At 33.5% G+C, this 22,378-nt stretch overlaps 2 protein-coding genes across 2 annotated transcripts in view; one reads left to right on the top strand and one right to left on the bottom strand.

Moving 5' to 3' along the window:
- LOC135831331 (uncharacterized) overlaps window positions 1-15,620 on the bottom strand; it is a 61,564-nt gene extending 45,944 nt beyond the window's left edge. Inside the window, exon 1 of the mRNA XM_065343738.1 lies at window positions 15,186-15,620. Coding sequence (XP_065199810.1) covers window positions 15,186-15,284 — 99 coding nt within the window. The 5' untranslated portion in view covers window positions 15,285-15,620. The remainder of the gene's footprint in view (window positions 1-15,185) is intronic.
- Window positions 7,533-22,378, top strand: part of LOC135831347 (uncharacterized) — a 40,793-nt gene continuing 25,947 nt past the window's right edge. The window contains exon 1 of the mRNA XM_065343757.1: window positions 7,533-7,779. The gene's annotated coding sequence lies outside the window, so the exon portion shown is untranslated. The remainder of the gene's footprint in view (window positions 7,780-22,378) is intronic.

Here is a 22,378-nt window from a genome sequence, read left to right as displayed (position 1 = left end):
ATTCCCAATAAATGTTTTCCAGTTGGGAGTTGGAAAGCTGAAATTTACATTATTCAATTTTTAATATTTTGAAGCAACTGAAGGTGGTTTTAGGCTGTGCTGGAGCTTCCAGAAATAAATATGTGCAAATTAACCTCATCTCGTGTACCATAAGTGCGAGTTTCCAGATTATCCATTTCAATTTTTTTTAGCCAAACAGTTGTCGAATCGGAAGAATTTTTGACGTTTTCAGAAATTTCTGTAGCCATGAAACCTTTCAAATGGACCATATGCTCAATATCATTCTCTGAGTTGACTTTTCATGTTGGTATTTTTTGATATTTAACCCGAAAAAGGTCATTGTTTCCGAAATGCAGGCCTATATTTTTGAAATTTTCATTGCATTTGATCCTTCCCTCTCCTTCTGTTCGTTGTATTTCCTATTCCTATTTGTTATTTGTTAAAGAATTTCATAAAATGGTTGTACTTGTTTGTTTGAATTTTTTATTCCTGCATTAAAATCGAATGTAATTATTTACATGCAAGATTGAATTATATATTATGTTCTTGTGATAGGTGACAAAAAAATAAATTCAAGTCATTACTACCCGGGGAAAAAAGTTCAAACTTGGCCATACATGATCATGTATGGTGGATGAACTCGAGCATACATGATCATACATAAACCGAAGTTTCCATACATGCTCATGTTACAAAATTGTCCCCCACATGATCATACATGTCATATATGATCATGTATGATCAAGTATGATTTAGTGTAACCATGATCATGTGTAAATGCGGGGATTTTTTTTAACATGAACATGTATGATCATACTTAAAATTCGAGAATGTATGAATTTTTATAATAAAAATATTGTCAGTATAAAATATATGGGATGATTTGCTGAATGGTATAAGTACATAAGATGTGCTAAGAATGCAAGACAAATGTGGATAAATGAATTTCAGACATTTTTCCAGATTATAGACACTTTTCTAGATTATAGAATAAAATGTATGATATAAAACGTGCAATTTCATACAAATGATCCATACATGAGCATGTGGGGGACAATTTTTTAGTATGATCATGTATGAAATCGTCATACATGATCATGTATGGCCAAGTTTGAACTTTTTTCCCCGGGTAGAATTTCCTCAATTTCTTCGAAACACATTTATTGATTTTCAAAGTCAAACGTAAAGGTGTAGGTGGAAACAAAAGCCGAATAAGTGACAGAAATTTTCTATAAAATTTCATTACATACTTAGACAATAGACATTTTTTCAACTATCTCCTCCCCAAGTTTTTTAGGACTCTTGAAGAAAAAATTTAAACACAGCATTTCATTTGTTTTTTTTTTTTTGACAACTTCGACTATGCATAATTTTTTTTATCACGACAAAATTGGAACAAAATAGGGTCAAAAGTAAGCATGTCATAAGGTTTTGGATTTTGAAAAAAATTTATTTTAGTTTGATAAAAAACTGAAATTTTTGGAGGTTTTTGAAAATCCATTTTGAATAGAGAGTTCTCCAAACAGCAAGAATTTTGGAAATTTATTAAAATTTCATTTTCGATTTTAAATAAAATGAAATTTTTCAAAAATCTGAAACTCTCGAGACATCTGATCCAGCTTTATTCCAATTTTGCCTCGATGTGAAAATTTTTTCTGGTGGGTTGTCGAAGTTGTCAACAAAAAGGAAATGAAATGCCGTGTTTTAGCCAAGGTCGGGTAAAAACACAAAAAATATGATTCGAACGGAAATTCGAATCATATTTTCACGAATTGAAGATTCGTGGATCATAATTATTGCTAATCTATAAAAACATCGATAATAAATTCTAAAAATTAATTCAGATCACACAATTTGGGAATCAGTTTTAATTCAGCAAGTGTTTTTGGTGGAGAAAAAATGCTACTTTTTCATCAAAATTCATAAGGAAAAAAATCAAAAGTTTTTTCATGAAATTTGCTCAAATGGGTTACCTAATCTTCGAATCCAAATTTCTCTATGTTTGTATTTCCAGCCATTCTAAAGCCTGCAGAATGATTTTCGATTTTTCTTGAATTTTGAAATTTTTCAAAAAGAATGTGAATTAATTTTGGGCTTCTTTTCAACCTACGAGTATTTATTAACGAATTTATCCACATTCGGACCACAATTTCTAGTAGGTTAGTATCTCATGTGTGCTTTTTTTGTCAGGAGTTCGTAAAAAAATTAAAAATCACAATTTTTTTGTTTTTGAGAAAATTTTTGAAATTTGTACAAATGGTTTAATCTCGTCTGAAACCAACTCCCTGAATCCGCATTTCATAATTTCGAACCATTCTAGAGCCTTTCAGCGTGAATTTTTAATTTCTCCAGAATTTTTAAATTTTTTCACAAGGCGTGAAAATTAATTTTAGCAGCTAAAAATTGAGGTGTATGTGGCTTATGCTCGACTTAATCAAAAAGTCTTGCCATTTGGGCCACCAGCATAAACCTCCACTTGATTTTTAGCACTCCAAATTATTCGAATGTGATCTGAAAAAATTGTAAAATTCTGGAAAATCCAAAAATCACGCTGGATGCTCGAAAATGTTTCTAAATTGTGACCTTTGGTTCTATTCAGGAGTGTTGATATTAGATTTAGGATTAATTTCCATAATTCTTACTGAATAAATTTAATGTACACGGTTTTTTGTTTTTGTTTTTTTTTTTTAAAGCATAAATTACTGAAAGTGGTTAATTCTGAACTTTCAAAAATCGAAAAATAAGTTTGGGCCATCGAGATTTTTGTTATGGGAGTTTCTGATCAAGTGATCATGCTCTTTCTAAAAATCACGTCTCCATTCAAATCAGAGGCACCCAGGACACCTCGAAAAGTTTCCTTGTAAGGTGCTGTCCATTTCAAAATATTTCTTCTCTCCATCACGTGTAGTATTTCTGATTTTAAGCCCATAGCGACGTAGCTCATAACGCAGATAGGCATCAAACGATAACAACATGAGCAATAGAGCATTCATCTCTATTGGATTTCACCACCATAAAGCTACATCGTCGTGTAAACATCTCGACTGACTAATTGACAAAAAGCCATAACCCTATTGGGTACTAAATTGTTAGTTAGTATAAGCGCGTGATGACGACTCTCACACGCTGCCGACGGCCTCATCATCAAACCCATCATAATATGCCTGAGGATATCTCAAGCTATAATGCGACCGGCGGCGACGACAACACGTCGCGATTGTATACCCAGCCCTAGATATCAAACGTATATAAGATTTAATTGATCTGAACATAATTTATGCATTTTCGACGACGCCTTCTTAAAGTACCTACCTATATAAACTTTCCACAATCAGATGGTATTATAAAAAGCAAATTCATGCAGGTATTTATATTATCTACCTATATCGAGAGAGACGACGAAAATCGAATCTACCAGACAAAAAAAATAAATATATGAGCGAGGGTGTGGGTACCATATCTTGTCCTCTCGACAGCTCATGTCGCGGCTTATTTGAAGCTGCCAAAAATTTCTCCACCAAGATTCGGATACCTGGTTTTACGACCAGACGATTTGACTTTCGCTTTTCTTTGACAACAGCCGAGACCGAGACCGTGATGACATTTTATGTAAGATTTCCGTACAGACGGACGATTGTTTTCAACGAATGAGGAAAAATAAAAACGCATACCACGTGCGCGAGTGCATTAGCCGAAAAGATAATAAAAACATTATCTTCGGAGTAATTTCCTTTAATTAAAATATTCGTCGGTGATGATGGATTATACGGAATTGGGCTCAGGCTCGCGTCGTCGTATCGTTATCATTGTCGCACTTTGAGGTATGCAGAGGTATTCGGGATATGAGATTTGTCGATAAGGTATTCGTGACGTCATGCTACATGATCTCAAGAAATACGTATATCTATAAAATGCAATGCTCAGGCACGTGTATTTGACCACAAAATAAAAATGAGCACTCTGAAGTGAAGTGTTTGGAGCCTAGAATTTTTCCAAATGCGACACGAGCGTCGAAATTGAAGTTTTCAAAGGCGCTATCGAAATATTTGGTGAACTATAAAGGAACTCGTGTTTCTCAGCTGTAAACGGAAGGTACTTAAGAAAGAGCAAAATGATTCAAATAAGTTGGTCAGAAGAACATCGGTTTAGTAAAGCTGAAGCAGATCACAAATAACTTGAGGATCATATTTTTTTAAAATAGAAATCCGTATTGAAACTTAAAAGTCATTAATTTATAAAAATTACTTGCTGTTAATAAGTACATTGCATTATCGTAAACTCCGTGAAATTTCCTTTCCGATGGTTGTATGTATTAGCTCAAAAAAAAAAAAAAAAAAAAAAATGACTAAGGCGACATTCACAATTAGCCCTTCAAATATTTATGGGACTTTACCATGCTATTTGTTTAGAACTTCAATTTATGAAGTACATATCTTGAGTTCATGATTTTCCTTCAAAGTCAAAACTGAGCTTCCAGAGATTGATTGAGGTTCAAAATGATGTATGTATAAATTGTTAAAGTTTTAGGTAGTTAAGTAGGTCAATTTGCCATGAAATGTTTTTTCAGACTTTCAGCTTATTTGGAATTCTAACTCTAACCAAAAACATATCCATGATTTTTAAAACTTTCCTTGGAGAGGAGAGTGTAGAAATAGTCTGGTCAAAAACGTAAAATCATATTTGTTCTCAGCATCATTGGAAACATACCTACATTCCATATACCTACTGACATTTTTTTCTTCAAGTTTGGCATCCAATCAGGTAGAGGGGATATCCCCCCTATATTGACAGCCTTATTTTGAAAATGGTATATTTCAAGCCGACGCCAAAAGTCACATGACAGTAATTTTTACCCAACTTTTTATCAAAGCTCGTACTCAAACTACAGCGTTTGAAAATAACTTTTGAGTAAAGAGTTCAATTTTCATGTTTTCAAAACTGGATGGATGCTTCTGCACAAAACTATTAGTTTCTGGTAAATTACTGGTAATTTCTGGTAATTTCCTGGTAATTTCTGGTGAATTACTGGTAAATTACTGGTAATTTCTGGTAAATTACTAGTACTTTCTGGTAAATTACTGGTAATTTCTGGTAAATTACTGGTAATTTCTGGTAAATTACTGGTAATTTCTGGTAAATTACTGGTAATTTCTGGTAAATTACTGGTAATTTTTGGTAAATTACTGGTAATTTCTGGTAATTTTAGGTGAATTACTGGTAAATTTCTGGCAAAAATACTAGTAATTTTTGGTAAATTACTGTTAATTTTTTGTAAATTACTGGTAGTTTCTGGTAAATTTCTGGTAACTTTCTGGTTAATTATTGGTAAATTTCTGGTAAATTATTAGACAATTTCTAGTCATTTTTAGTAAACTACATACTTGTCATTTCTGGTACATTACTAATAATTTCTAGTGAGTTACTGGTAATTTCTGGTGAATTACTGGTTATTTTTTTGTAAATTTCTGACAATTTCTGGTTTATTTCTAATAATTTCCGGTAAATTACAAATTTTTGGTGAATTTTGGTGTAATTTTGGTGTAATTATGATTGGTAAATTGATAGAACCCAATTTTTTGTGAATTAAGTACATGGCATTTTTTTGGTAAAACAATCGATGGGTAATTTTTTGCTTCTTTTCGTTCAGATCAATTTGCTTTCCTTTTCTGAAATTGAAATTTGCAAATACCAAAAGTTTTTATTCAAATTTTAAAAATATCTATTATTTCAGAGAAATGCATTTTACGCATCAAGAGGAATTCTTTTTTTGTTTCATGGATTGTGAACTTTTCTAGGCTTTTGCCCTCACTTCACTCGAGTCAATTTAAATTTCACATTGAGCATGCCAAAGGTCGATTTTAATTCGCCATGAAAATTTCTGAACTGTGCTATAACATTTTTTTGATGCTTAATAATTCTTGGATTGGTCTGTTGGGAATTTTTTGGTTTTCGCTACACCCCTGGTGAGTAGCTGGCTATATTATATGGATCGTTTTGGAACATTTTCTTCATTTGTGATCAGGGCTTACTCACTTCAAATTAAATAGGTAGGTACATATTATTGAATAAAATGATTACTTATTAAGAAAAAAATACTTGATAATTTTCAATGTTTAAAACAAAATTTTATGCATCTTATTGTCACTTTTTGAAAAACGAGTACCTAATCATGCAGTGAGCCTATTTTTGTTTTTCTCAATATTTTCCCAATTTCCTTCATAATACAGCATCTCAAAAAACGGCCATTGGATTTATGGTTCAAGCTTTAAAAAAAAAATGAATAAGAGCAATAAAACTAGGTAGGTAGGTAATAGGTATCAATAAGCAGAAGCGAAAACTCTCTTGCAATCAACGATAAGCTGATACGAGTAGTAGTGAATTTGACAGATGACGAATGGCGTAAAGCGTAGTCCTCCAAGTCCATTTGGAAGGGAGATATTGGGGTTCAAAGGTTTGAGGAAAAAATATATTATTGTGAATTTCGAACACGGACAACTTGAAAATTACAAATGGTGCAAATTAAGGGAACTTCATTCTGCAATTTGTACGCTTATAGAAGTGTGTTTCATCTAGGTAGATGTTTTAGATGTGATGAAAACCGGTGTTGCCAACCTTTCAAGCACAAAAAATTAGCCATATGAAAGTTTGAAAACGATATCTCTCCATCGCATCTAAGCTAAAAAATTCTGAAAAAATTATCCCAAAGATACCTAACTTTTTCATGGTTAGTTAACATATTATGTATGTACTAAAAAAATTAAGGTAAAATTTTCATCGTCTTTTATTCTGACGAACAGGATATAGAAACGATGAAAATATATTAATTTTACCAATTTCGAGCTTTTATGAAAATAAAAATTGTGTTTTTTTTCAATATTTTAAACCTACCTAATTTTTCAATATGTTAATCAACATAGAAAGTTATGATTTTGGCGTAACTTTTTTAGAATTTTTGAGCATGGATGCGATGGGAAGGTATCATTTTTCAATTTTTCTAGTTATTTTTTAATCAGATTGGATATTTTTATTGGTAAAAAAATTTGAATATTATTTTGGACATTCTCTTTGAACAGAATGGCAACACTGGCATCTCAGGAACCCCGAAAAATGGCCCAAATGAAAAAATATCACTTCGAAACCCTTGTCGAGTTGCCACCTTCAAGTCTTTAAACTATTTCAACACGACTTTCTACGAATTGAACTTGAAATTTTCTCTTGGATTTATCAAAACATCTTTCAGCAAGAAAGTGCACTGTTCTGAACATTTTTTCGAACCTTTACCTATATCCTTTTCTTCCGTCCCAAAACGAGTACGGTCCGAGTATTATCATCAGGTCGTCGTTACTTCGTTAGTGATTCTGATTTGGGCTAATTGTTTTTTTGATTCAATTTCCTTTTCCTCGACGCGACGATCGAGTCGTATAATTAAGATTCGAAATGTAGGTAAAATTGATAATTTACTTCAATATTCCAACCTAGACAATACACACGACATTACGACCAAACCCAATGACACATTAGGTTACGAGGTTTTACGTAATCATATTGATCAATTAACATTCTCTCGTATTCTTTCAGTAATTACACGACGAGAAGAAGTAGATAACCGGCACTTACCCGGTACACTCAACACCCATTAACGTGCTCAGGCATACAACAGAGGAAGAAAAACCATTAAAACAATCTCACGTGTTAATAATTCCTCCGCCAATCTCGAGACCGTGTGCGGAGCGCCAACCATCCATCCAGCCAGCGCCTGAATTATGTCATTTATTACAGGTATGTGTATGATAATGTAGATACCTACATTACATGCTACATAATATAATAAAGCATATTATGCGATCCGAACATCGTTTCAATTTCCATAATACTCGTATGATTGTTTTCCTCTTTCTAACCCATTTCTATCTTGCTTACTCCATCACAAGAGTGTCGACTTTCCGTTCTTTTTTTTTTTTGCGTTAATACGACGTCAACACATAGTCTCCGGATATTGGTACATGGTGTTTGAAAATATGTCTTGTGTGTGAGAATTTACTCGTACAAGGTAGTTTTGGATTTAAAAACAAGAATATTGTGTACTGTTCACTGTCGTACTATTTTCCGGGTTATTTCACATTTAATTGTTGGTTTCATCATCGGATGTTATTTTAAAATGACAATTAGATGATTTTAAAACGACCTGGCGTAATTTTTTTTTGTTTAAGAAAGGAGAGGAGTGGTTTGCGTAAGAATTGTGAGGATACATACCTATTTGATGCTCTTTCAAACTCACCTTATGATCGCTTTGTAATTTTTAATTTTGAGAAATTGTTACATGGTTTTATAGTCATTTTGAAATTGTCGGTGTATGGAACGATTAACTCAGTGGCAAAATCATGGAGAAAGCAAAGCTAGAAGCAAAAACTCTCTTGCAATCAACCAAAAGCTATTTTTGTTGGTTTTAGTTAACATTTTTGGTTTTCGTGGATTTGTAAAAGTTAATCAACGAATCAAACAGAATCTAGGCAAAATCAGCCATATACTCTGGCTGGATCGACATCGACTTTTTTTTTTGGAAAATTGGAGGGAGAATTCGATAAAAAGTTGTGAAGGGACTTTAAAAGACTGTAGGAAAAATTTTAGATCCACAACTCTAGCTATAAATTTTTTACGTGGGGTTTCAAATTTTAAAATTTACATTGAAAATTTAAGAAAAAGTTTTTTAGAATTTTTTTTTGTGTTTTAATTGATTATTGTATTCACTTAGAAGAAAGTTTTTGGATTTCTTTCGCCTTTCCAAGCATTTTGCATGACTTGAAAAAAATGATACGATTTTTGGACCTATTTAAAAATGACTTGAAAGAGATATGATCAATTAACGCAAAAAAATCGTTTGAAAAAACTTCTTAATGTGAATTTAAAATTTTTAAACCTCGTATAAAAGCGATGATTTAAGTGTAGGGATTCGAAATTTTACCTACGGTCTTTTGAAATCCTCACATCTACAACTTTTTATCCAATTCTCCCTCTAATTTTCCAAAAAAAAAGTCGAAGTCGACCTACTCCATGTTGGTACCCTTCTTGCCTGCTTTTATTTTTTTATTCTGTTTTCGATACGATTTGGTTTATTTTAAACTCATTTCCGAACTTTAAATGTCAAATTGTTTTAAAAACCTCAAATCTGTTCGATCATGACTGAACTTTTATTGGATTGGAAGATTGAATTTTTGCTAAAATGGGCTGAAACACATTTTGAAACACTTTTTGCATGAACTGGTGTTTTATAGAAATTTTCTCTTCTCAAATATTTCACATTAATCAAACCAAAATATTCAAACATACCATTCCTGAAATAGGGGCAATTTTTTGGAAAACAGTGGTACCAATTTTTTTGATGATTTCTACCAACTTCAAAAAAATCAAAAAAAATTTGTAAGTTTTATTTTTGTCTATTTTTTTTAATTATTTTAAATTAGCAGAAATGAGCGAAAAACTGGCACTATTGCATTTCAAAATATTGCCTCAATTTCAGGAATGCCATCTTCAATATTTTGACTTGATTTCTGCCAACTTGAAAAAAATCGAAAAAATGTTGTAAGTTTTGTTTTTGGGAATTTTTCTCAATTTTTTGAAACTAGCAGAAATGAACAAAAAATTGGCACTGCTGCATTTCAAAATATTTCGCCAATTTGAGGAATTCCATCTTTACTGATATTTTAAATTGATTATTACGAAATACTTGAGAAGAAAAAATTTTCAAAACATCAGTTTGCACAAAAATATGCGATTTGCACATTTTCAACTGATCAGTAAAACCCTAAAAGTGTCTTGGATTCTTACAGAAATAGCATAGATCGATACAGAATCTCAAATATTTTCATTTCCAACGGATCGTCTCTTCCAATACAGGTTGGGTAGCGACAGGAGCGAAAAAAATATCTTCTTTGAGGGCCCATTTCTCCCCTTCAAGGGCACTTCCGGAGCTGAAAAATTTTCTGAGTAACTTTCAACTCAAAATGAAAGTCTTGGATGAATTTAATCGAAATCTACCGACTTTTTTTTTTTTACGATCCACCCTGAAATTGAATTGGGCAACTTTGCAAAGTATAAAAATGTTACCGATAAGAAAAACGAAGTCTTATCAGAAAAATGAATCATAAAATTGAGAAATAAATTCTTCGAGTTATAAGTCTTTGATTTTCAACTGGTTTTTCACGTTTATTGTCAAGGGTTACGATCGCGAAGCTTTAAGATTCAAGACTCTGAAAGTCTATTGTTACCTACCCATGATTTTAAGTCATTTAAATTAAATAAACTGACAATCAATTGGGAATTGACTATTAATTAAATTCATATTTCCAATATTTATTAGCATTATTTACGAATACAATTATTTACAAAAACGAATTTTTTAATTTATTCAGGTTGAACCCACGTTTTCCACTATTTTTCGATAATTCTTGATTATAAGCGATAAAATGGAAAATGGTGAAAAAAGCAATGCAAAAACTCTTTTGCAATCAGCAAATGAAATTTTAGAAAATATATATCGTCCATGTGATTTCGTCGTCATAATTGTTTTTGCAACTGATATCCTTGATAATACATATCTCTTCAATTTCTCGAATTTGAAAACTGATCTCTTCACTTCACTTCCATCAAGACACTCGTGTGAAATTTATCCCTTCATCAAAAAAAAAAGTCCACCACCTGCTCTTATTCCAACACTCCTTCACCTTCATAATTCAACAATATTCTCTGCAAATACACGCGACCACTTTAAACCCCTGCCAATGCTTATACTTCAATTAAATCTCAATCATTCAAAACAACTCCATCAATCATTAAACCGCAAAACGTAATCCCTTCGTTACTGGATGGGAAGTGGGAAATGGGAATGCCAACCTTGAGCCTAGCTACTGTTTCTTGACACCTTATCGTTATCCACAAATTACACATGCACTTGCTTACGCGTTGATCATATCGTAATTTCATCTAAACCGCAATATATACCTACTCGCTCGTAGTACTTTCCTCATGAATGCGAGACAGCTCGTCTCGTTCTCTAACACCTTAAAATATATACGCCGATGTGTCGGCATAGGTACACCTCACCTAGCTCGTTTATAATAACAGGTTCATTTCTACATATTATACTCGAGATAGTTACGCGAAAGCTTTTTAACTCGCAATTAATCGATTTTTTTTCGGTTTAAATTTTCGTCAAACATGCATGCGATCTACGAGTTAGATAAATTTCCCATTCGAAATTGCTGGCCGCCTAGGCTTCTGGGTTCTGCTCACTGTATTACTTGGTACTGTAAAGCCGGAAGTAATTATCACGTGGTAATTCTCTTGCTTGCTTCGTTTCATCTTTCGAGTTCTTTTTTCGTTGTTGTGAATATTACTATCAATGGTTACATGGGAAAAAATATATCATTGGTAACCTCACACGAGTCGTCCAAAGTAGTACTGGGTACTATGCCATGCCCTTTATTTGTCGACCTTTTCTGACTCGAGCACCGCATTTTTCATTTTTTTCGTCGGAGAGGAATTGTTTATTGTGCCAAATTTTTCGTTATCATAACATAAACTAACATTTTTTGAGACGTATAAAATACCTACGCTAAAGTTTCAGTTCTACTTGTAGTTCGTTATTATAGATGAATTGACCTTTGAAAAAATCACATTTCGAGTAAAATACAAATATCACAATTGCTTGAAATTGCTTGAAATTATTCAAAAATCGAACCAGAAAATTACCGAAAAAATTGTTCCAATTTTTTTTTGTTTCTGATCGAGCTTGAGCTTGAAATCGATACTATAATATCGCAATTTTCGTGAAAATTAACGGGACCGATTCTTCACCAAAAAATCAGTTTATTCTTAAACGAATGAAGAGCTCTACGAAAAAAATTAACTGAAACAAATTCGCAGATGGTGAATTCTCCTAGCTTAAGACTTGATTTTCGAGATATGTATTTTGTAACAGAAATAAAAATGTGAATTTTGACGAAAGTTTTTCAGAAAGTTTATACGTTTATTTCAAGTGAAGAAATTATCTGCAAAAAATATGAGCTTTCAAGCGGTACAGGAAACTGATCTGAAGTGCCCAAAATGGGCTCATTTTTGGATGAAGACTACCTAGTCTTTGTACTTCGGTTACCTACTCCCTTCCCTCTCATTTAGAAAAAATGCGATGTCTTATCAAATTTATGGAGTTTTTTTGCCATTAAAAATTATTATTTTGGATAAAGCCAACGCTGTAGAATTGGTCCTATCCCAACAAAAAAGTTCTGAGTCGGAATCCAACGTTAGTTTTTCCTTGAAGGGATTTTTAATGATTTTAAAGTGCCATAGAATTTATAAGAAATCGTAATTTTGCAAATTAACCCTCATTTTGCTGGTAGAGGGCCAGAAGTGGTATCGATTTTCAAAGTCAACAAACTACGCTACAATGTTCAAATATGGCAAAAAAAATAGTTTATTTCAAAAATGACCCTAGTACCACGAGGACCCCTGACACAGCCTCCTGTCCAGTTAGGTGCCTCAACATTTTTTGGGGAAATCTTTCACTCAAAATGAAGTTTTTCATAAATTTTCGTCAGAATTCAGAATTTTTTTTTCAATACACTCCAATTATTTTCAACCGTCTGTTGGACCTAACTATGCATGTTTTTCTTTTTCACCAGCAGAAGTCGACGGAGGAGTTTACTCCTTGAACGCGGGCCCCTTCGTTGGAAAAAATTTTTTAAAAAAATGGAAATTGAAGTATGTACCTACATAAATATTAAAAATTTTGAAATTTTCCACAGTAAAATCGATTTCTTCTTGAGCAATCCCTATTTTCAAGATGAGCCCTTCCTCAGTCCACCAGAAAATGTTGGTCACCTTGTTTAGAAGCGGTTGAAGTTGAAAAAATTGAAAAAATTTTGTTAAAAATTGGCAGATTTTTATTTTAATATCATTACATCAATTTTTGAATTTTTCTGAAGGGTGGAGCAAGTTCCATGTTTTTCATTTTCCAAAGAGGGGGGGGGGAGGAAGTCGAGACTATTGAATAATGAATTGCTGATGATATGTGTTAAATCTAAGTATGTATCAGAAAATAAAAACATGAAAATCTCAAATTTTTTCGTCCGTTTGTAAAAAAAATCAAAAACTTTGCATTGAACACAGTTTTTGGCATTTTTTTTGAAAATATTATTTTGTCTAAAATTGAATTTAGACATTAGTAGAGAGAAATTTTATCAACTTGCCCCTCCCCCTGCAGTCACATTAATTCAGTACTTTTTTTTTGAAATCTCAAAATTTCAAGAAGTATCCCAATAAATTTGTGAGAAAAAAATTCTAAAAACATCAACTTTTTTTAAAATTTAGATATCTGATACATTTCGTAAGACAACACTGATTCTAATCGTTTTGCTTTCGATTTTTATTGATTCCTAATTAAATTTCTCCTCAAAATCAAACCTTTAAACATCTGGAAAAATTTATGTTTCAATGACCAGATTTCCTGTTTTTTTTTTCTTTCTCGTTGAAAATTTGTGGAAAAATTCACAAAACAATACAGTATTTGAATTGAAATAGAATTGAAAGGAGAAAAATTTCCTGATGCCCAATTTTTTGAGTGTTGGTCAAAAACATAATAATTAAGGCTTGAATTTTTTTTGTGAAATTTTCAATTTTTTGGCAATTTAGGTATCAAAAATCAAAATTTATTTTTTGAATTTTGGAGAATTTTTGAAAATCAGATCTGGGCCGAAGATGAAAAAACATAACAGAAGAAATATTGTATCTGTGTACATCTGAACTAAAAAACTGCAATTTTTAAAGCATGCTCTATACTTTGAACACCTCCCCCTCTGATCACAATTTGGAGCATTTTCTGACCATTTTGAGCAGTTTATGGAGACTCCAGTAAATTTTATGAAATTATAATTCCCTCCAATTTCAGGAACTGAGCGGTAAATATGAAATTAGGCACCTACATAGTACCTACGTATCGTACTTTTAAGTTTTAACATTGCCATCACTTGCGTACTGTTCCAGTATGAAAAAATTACTTATTTATTTAGTGTTTAAATTTGAACATGTTGAAGGAATGACTGGTTTCGTTTTTGGCTTTTGCTTTAGAAATGTAGTACCAAGGGCTCATTTGCTAATTTCGAAAAAATTAAATATCAAGTGGAAATATCCCTTAAATTAATAATTATTCATCTGCACTAGTAACCCTCCCCTCGTGCTTCAAATTTGGTATCCAAATGTTATTTAAAATATGGTAAAGCTCAATGATAGTTGAAATTAACCAATTTCCAGACTTTTGAGAACCATTACTTACCCAAAAAATTAATAAACTCGCCAAACCAAACTCTCATCTAATCTCAGCCAAGATTTCCCCTAATACCAAATTAGGCATAATCTTCTAAACCCCATCTGCTCTCCCCTACCTCAACTTCTTCTTCATCTACGTACCAAAGCTATAGAAAAAAAACCTGACTCCGGACTGGTATCGGTTTTATACCTTATCCTATCGTCGTACATATTAATCGAAGTCTTCAACTTGCACTTGAACCACACGTTCCATATTTATACGCTCTAATTAATCTGAGCTCGGCAACGTCCGTCGGCGAGTGTTTGATAAATGACACCGAGCTTAATGAGCCGTGTAAATGACTCTCGTTGAAGAGTAACGAGCGTCTTTACACGGTAGGTATTACTAGTTCAAGTTTGAATACAAAACATGATCATGATCGTCTTAAAGAGGGGCAAGAGGAGTGAACGACGATCGTGTGTGGAATTTTTTTTACTGCTGGACGGTGTAGGTAATTTGATGAGCTCGATTGACGATCAACGTGCGTGTCCAGGTTGGATTACAAGTGCTTGAATAATTAGTCCGGAGGTAATTAATTATATGTATCTCGTGATAGATTAATATATGATCTGAGATTGCTGTTTTGGGGTGCTTGGTGGTCCGAAATTCGGGACAAGGGTTTCTGGATTGATTGAGGGGGGGGGGCGAGGCTCTTGAGGGTGGCAATGTTATTGAGCACTCAGATCACGTGATGAATAATTTGAATATTGATCGAGTAAACCACGTGTTCATGACGATAAAATATACGACCAATCGACCATCTTATTTGTATGTAAAATACGAGTACAAGTAGTTTCGTGTAGAAAAATGTAAATTTTGTAATTACCTGCGACGTAAACAATGCAAACTTGATGAAAGGTACAGTAGTCGGCGACGTCGATGTCGATATCAGCGTCGTCGATATTTTACGTGATGAATTACACATGATAATACATCGAATTTGAAGTTAAAATGCGCGTCAAAATTGGGCGCCAATTCGAGAGTAAAATGATTCGCGCACACAAAAAAAAATCAAAAAATATCTAAGCAAAAATTAGTCGACAAAAAAAATTATAAAAAACCAAAGTCTCGAGTAGGTAAGTACATACACTAATCACACACACGCGTACGAGAGACGAATTTCTCAAAACGGAACAGAAAAGATACGCGAGTATAGACGGTCTGGACTGGTAGACTGACCAAAGAATCAGCTGCGGAGCTTGGCGCAGCCTCCTGCCTCACACATTATGGAAAGGAAAGAGAAAACATTAAAATGCGTAATCGTCGTGTAACCGGTTCGACTCTGACGGTGAATTGGTTGTCTCTCTCGTTTAGCATTAGCGTATAGTATACGATACGTTGGTCTTGGTCGCAAAGTCTGAGTAAGTCGTGTAGTAAAAAACTATACGTACTGGTTGTATTGTGAGCTGTGGAGCCTTCGGGGTTGTGAGGTATATGTCGACGATATCCATATCCGCTATTTGTCCCAAGGGCTGCGAATGAGATTCGTCGTAATTTTCATAGTCCATAGTCTCTTACGACTGTATCGAATTGGAAATTAATCGTCGACTTGGGAGAGTTACAAGATTATCTATCGGTGCTATCCGATGATCGGTTTGAGTCGCCCGCACTGGTCCGAACTGGTATCCGAGTGTGAGGATACGCAATCATCGAAGCGGTTAATTAATCGATGCATCGGACACGTTCGTGTGTATTAATTACTCGGGTGTTTTGATCGGGTCTGTATATACAGGGTGTCCTATCGAGAGCCTAATAGATATGTCTTCTGCTTTCAGGGGCATATGTGAAAAAATGACATGTTTGTTTACATTGTGGTATTTTTCTTGTTCCTCTGAACGAGGAATAGGTACAGATTCCATAATAAAGGTGCTTACTTAATCATCTTCAAAATTGAAATATTTGCTTGCGATTCTTTTTAAAATCATGCACTGAATTTGATTTTTCTGTCTCATAAAATTTAACACGACGAAAAATAATTACTTACATTCAAAAAGTCTATTGGATTGAGATCTAACAAAGAGAAGTTTATTACACATTGAACTTGACTTTTTTTTACGAGAGAGGAATCCCAGCCGACAGAAATTTTTTCAACCGGACAAAGATAAAACAAAAGAGCTTCCAAAAATATATCACCAATCAAAATTTTCGGTGCGAAAGCGCATTTTTCGATTTTTGACGAGTTTTTGGAAATCTAAGAGTAAAAAATTTATATGAAAATTTCATTTAATCGACCTGGAAATCTGAAATTTTTGAGTTAACCTATTTTCACTATTCTCACAAATGGATTGGAAACGATTTCAAACAGTTTTGAGCACTTTATACACCACCAGCCTGAAAATTTCAGGGTTAAAGTGCGTTTTTATATTTTTTAGTGAATTTAGGAAAATCTACAATTTGGGGCCAAAAATACGAAGAAATCAGAATTATTACAAAATTGACCTAGAATGCTGAACTTTGGTTTGTCTCCTAATTTTGAATCCTCCAAATCGATTGGAATCGGTTTTAAGCAATTCTGGAGCCTCCAGGAAATTTTTGAAAGTTGAAATTTCCACAACATTTTACAGAAGGAGTTACTAAATATAGTTACTTTAAACCTTAATTCAAGTAATATTTTAAGTTGATTGAAGGTAGTTTCAAGCCGGTCTGGAGCCTCCAGCTATGTATTGGAAATTCCAAGATTCTCCAGATTCCCAAAAAGTGTCATAAAAACCGTACAAATCAAATTCAGCACGTACATATTATGTATAAACAAAATTGGAGTTAGTTATTGACTCACTTGACTGACTATTAAAATTTTTCAAAAATTGGTTCCTACTTGTTCTGATCAGTAGATAAGTTTCTCTAACGATGGAAATGTGAAAAAAATCATTTCACCTGCTCCTACTGTTTGACGAAAAGGAGCTACTAAATAGTGTTGGCGACTCCAGAACGCCTTGAAATCACCTCCTATCAAATCAGCATGTTGAAATTGGGGTAGGTATACAGTAAATTTCAACTTTCAAAAATCTGCTGGAGGCTCCAGAACTACTCAAAGAGATTTAAAATCGTTTTCAATCACCTTCAGGGGGTTGGAAATCAGGCACACATCAGAATTCAAATTTATAGGTCACTTTGGTATTCTGATTTTTTTTTCATTTTTGACCAGATGATTTTTAAAAATTCATCAAAAATCGAAAAATGCACCATAATGTTTGAAATTTTGGCGATTGATGTAGTTTTGCTGCCTTTTTCAATTCACTCATGGCTTCGTTCGGTTCAAAATTTTATTTTTTGAGTGTTTTCTTTTTATTTGTATGATGTGTTATTACTGCAGAATTATATGATCTATTAAACAGTTAAAACATTATTTGTGTGATTCCATATTTGGCTGAAAACTGACAAAGTTGTAAATTTTGAAAAAAATATTGAAATTTCACCCCTTTTGAAGAAATTAAAAGTGGTGATCTGAGAGTTCTGTATTCGATTGGAAATTTCTGATCTGAAAATGATTGCGAGGGAGGGTTGTTTTTCAACGTTTTTCAAATTTTGATGGACCCTAGCAAAGAATTATGGCGAGATGACCTCAATGAGACGCAGGAATAATTTTGAATTTTTTGGTCAACATTTAACCCCCTACCCCAGGCTCAAGCTCAGAGTTTTCAAAAATTAAAAAATTTTCAATTTTTTTAGTTTTTAAATTTCTTTTTGAGTTTAGTTCAGGTAGTCTTTTGGCATCTTTAGTACTTGCATATGATCGGTGTTAGACCATTAGAAAAGCTGATGAACGTTTCTTCTTAGCCAAATGTATAGGCTAGGAATCCTCAAAATATTTGTTTTTTTCTTTAAAATAATAAATAAGAAGATGTCCATGTCCACGATGAATAAAAATAATGAACGATAAATTATGGGATTTTTGTGAACTGTCCTACAGGTAATCGTTCCCTCAAAGTATTGTTCTCTTTTTATACTTAATTGCATTTGTGGCTTCCAAGCCATTATTAGCCGACGGATATCCTAACGTTGCGCCTTCAAACCATGAGGGTTTCTTACATAGGTAACCAATTTTCTTCGAAATAATTGCAGAATTCGATTACTTACTTGTTCTACGCCATTGACTAGAAATAAGGAGGCAGCTCATGTAAATGTGTCTTTATTTGGACATGTTTGAAGCACAGTGATATCGTTTTTTAGATCTTGACGAGTTCTTTAATTTTTGATCAGTATGAGGTACCTACTTTTCAACGTTTTCAAGAACGTGGAAGTAACACATGATGCGTATTTTAGGAGCTCCAAATACATTCCAGATTGGAAAATATGAATTTTTCATGTTTTGGTGACAGATGATTCTCCTAAAGTCATCAAGATTCATCAAATTCATCAATTTCAAAATCAATCACAAATGTTCACTGCTTGGTGAATCACTGAATCCTGTCTCCAAAAAGTCACCAGACAGTCAAATTCAATTGGAAAGTTCTGGCCAGATGCCATCAATGAGACACCGGAAGAATTTAAATTTTTTTGGTCAACATTCAACTCCCTCCCCTCGGCTCAAGCTCAAAAAATTGAAAAAAATTTTCAATTGTTACAATTTTTTTGATTTTTTTTTCAGTTTAGGTGATCTTTTGGCATCTTGAGTACTTATATAATATGATCACTTTAAGATCATAGCATTTCAAAGTTAATTTTTACCAAATGCAGAAGTTCTCAAAATATTCGTTTTTTCCTTTAAAATGTGATATATTTTTGTAATCATCTCATTAAGCTGGTAAGACCAGAACTTGAACAACTGGCCCGATGTGAAAAGCTAAAAAAAAAAAACTTTTTCCTACCCATTACAAAATTTCTTGAATTTTCAAGACTTTAAGCTCAAGTCGAGGGGGAGGGGGAAGGGGTCAAACGTTGACTAAAAAATTTCAAATTTTTTCCGCATCAATATTGAGGTCATTTGGCCATGATTTTTGCCAGAGTCTATCAAAATTTTAAAATAGTTGAAAAATGACCCACTCTACCTAGTATAACCACTCTCAGAACATCAACTTTAATTCTTCAAAAAGGGCGAAATTTCAATCTTTGTTCAAAATTCACAAATCTTGTCGTTCTCAGCCAAATAGGAATCAAATACCTACATATAAATAAAATTATCACAGTTATCAGGAATATACAAAGCTTGGGCTTGATAGCACTGTGACTAGATTTTACGATCCCCGCCTGTTAAATAGAGAGGGTCGTGTGTGATCGCAAAGGTGTTTCGAGAGAAAACATACCCTGACTCCTCTAATTATTTCTCCAAGTAAACTTTTTCTTGTCATGTCAAAGGAGGTATCCCAACAGACAAAAAATTCTTGAGAATATGGAAAAATACATCACCAGCAGTCAAAATTTTCAGGTGCTAAAGCGCATTTGACCAAGTTAGATGAATTTTTGAACCGAGAATGCAAAAAAATAAAAATTTCATTAATATTTAACCGTAGGTACTTAATAAAGCTGAAATTATGTTCGTACCCGCCCTACTTTGACTGTTCGAATTGATTGAAAATAGTTTCGAACCGTTTTGAGCAGTTCTGGAGCCTCGTGCAGATTTTTTAAACTTGAAATTTTCACAAAATTTTGCTCAATGAAGTTGAAAAGCTAAAATTTGCTTTGTACTGTACTGTTACTTTTATCATAATATGTATTGAGTTCATTTGAGGTGATTCAAAATCATTCTGGAGCCTCCAGTTGTGCGTATTTTGGTATATAGCTCCAAATTTTCAAAAGGTGCTACAAAAAACCGTCCGAATTATTCTTTTTTAAAGCGTGTAAACGCGATTGGAGCTTGTTCATGACCTACTTTGACCGATTACACACCAGTTTTCCAAAATCAAATGTTGCTGGCTCGGAATCGCATCTTTTTCAAATTTTCAATTAGGTATGAAATCTTTGAAAAATTATATGATTTTGAACCATCTGAAACAAATTTTTGAAAATGGTGTGTGATTGGCCCAGCAGTTCACTAACAAACACCAATCTTGTTGATTGTACTTTCCAATGTGCTTTTCTGGAACTTTTTGAAAATCTGGAATTTTAAAAATATAGTTGAAAGGCCCGGAACCATTTTAAAATTACTTTCAATCAACTCGATCAGCATGTTGAAATTAGGATATAAAGTGATTTTAGCATCCTGATTATAGATAAAATGTGGAAATTTCAACTCTTAAAAATCTACTGGATGCTCCAGAACTGCTCAAAATGTTTTGAAAGCGTTTCCGATCAATGGGGGGGGGGGGGGGTAGGAGGGCTGTCGAAAATAGGGTAAATAGGTATAGGTACCAGTTTCAGATTTTTAGGTAGATTTGGTAATATTTTTGAATGTTTCCATTTTTAGCTCAATGGTTTTCAAAAATTTACCAGAAATGGAAAAATGCACTTCAGCACTCTGAATTTTGGCTGATCTAGTATTTTTGCATGCTTTATTCAATACTCATAACCTAGAGGTGCGAATAAGTGATGAAAAAATTATATCTATGATAATTGATAACTTACCGGAAGGTCTTTTAGTGAAATGAACTACTTCTCTATTCTCCGATTTTTCTGTAGACTCCGGAGAACTTCTAGAGCAATTTCATATGCACCTATCATAAAAGCAGCAGTCGTGCAATGAGACACCTTGTGTATGAATATCCGCGAACAAAAACTCGTACTACACAATCAATGATTGCGATGCTCGATAGATTGAAAAATAATCCCGACTGACCGGACTTTCAATGTCCATGTATTATATTTTCATACGCATATCTGCATATGTAAAACACGTGACAATCACGTGAATACAAGAACCAAGTGAACTTTTTTCAATCCACCATCGCGCCCATCTCAGTATCTCAAGTGCTATCTCTTTGTTTTTGTCGCATTCGTCTTTCTCACTCGTTCACTCTCAATTGCTCTCTAGTCTGCTCTTGATTAAAAAAAAAAAAAAAATGCGAATCAATGAAGCTGATGACGATGTCGACGACGAATAAGAAAGCAACGAGAAAATGATTATTTTTCTAAAAAGTTGAACCGGTTCCGATACAGTATTAATTTAAAGATAGCCAGTCTCAAGTTTGCCATCCTTTAGCCTCCTCTTGTCCTTCCTTCCTTTCTACCATAGGTACGCATATTGGTACATTTCCTCCTTTCTTTCGATCGCTCTGCTACTCTACTGGGCTGTCTTGTTGTCTTCTTATGTGAGGAAATTACCTGTATAAGCTCGATACACCTGGCAGCGTTATTATTGGTCTGTCGTTTACATATATTTTGCTCTTTATGGCATTAGCACCTATTAACGGAAAGTTACCGTTGTTTTACCGATTTTGCGTGGGCATTCTTGTCCAGGCTGATTTCTTGACACGGTTTAGTAGTAGGTATTTTGCATATGTTGCGGTTCGTTTCCAGCAGACATTTGATACAGTAGAAGAAATAGATATCTGTTTTCAATGAACAGGTCTGTATTTTTGGCGAAATGGCTTGGTTGCTGATTATTTCGTTGATACTAATATTTAGTCAAATACCTAAGTTGATAGATGAATGGAAATTTATTCAAATTTGTTCATTAGTGACTTTCACAGTAGGGTCCTATCATCCCTCCGGTTCCAAATAGTTCGACTGAAGATTTTGGAAAATTGGAGAAGATTCTATGTTTGAAGTGTTTGAACGAACGGAGGGGATTTGAATTTAAATTTTCGACGAGTAAATTTTCCCCTTACCTTATTTTTGATGTAACTACGTACCAGTTTATTTTCGGGTTGTTTCCGCATGGTTTCATTTTCCTGGGGTATTTTTTCTACAATTTCCGAGCATTTTTACGAAGTATTGCTATAAACTGAAACAGAACTGGTTAGATATTCGATTAATCTCGGAAACTTTTATTAATTTCTTATCATTTCACTTCGCTCATCCATCGTCTAAAATTTCCAAATCGATATCCAACATCACTTCTAATAGAACGCCTAGGATAATAATTAATTTTCGTCTGTATATTATTTCGTAACTTTAGCACCGACGACGACGTGCACATGTATT

Source organism: Planococcus citri, chromosome 1 (genome assembly GCF_950023065.1).
Source record: "Planococcus citri chromosome 1, ihPlaCitr1.1, whole genome shotgun sequence".
NCBI classification, from domain to species: Eukaryota; Metazoa; Arthropoda; class Insecta; order Hemiptera; family Pseudococcidae; genus Planococcus; species Planococcus citri.
This window is presented reverse-complemented; position numbering and strand designations above follow the sequence as displayed.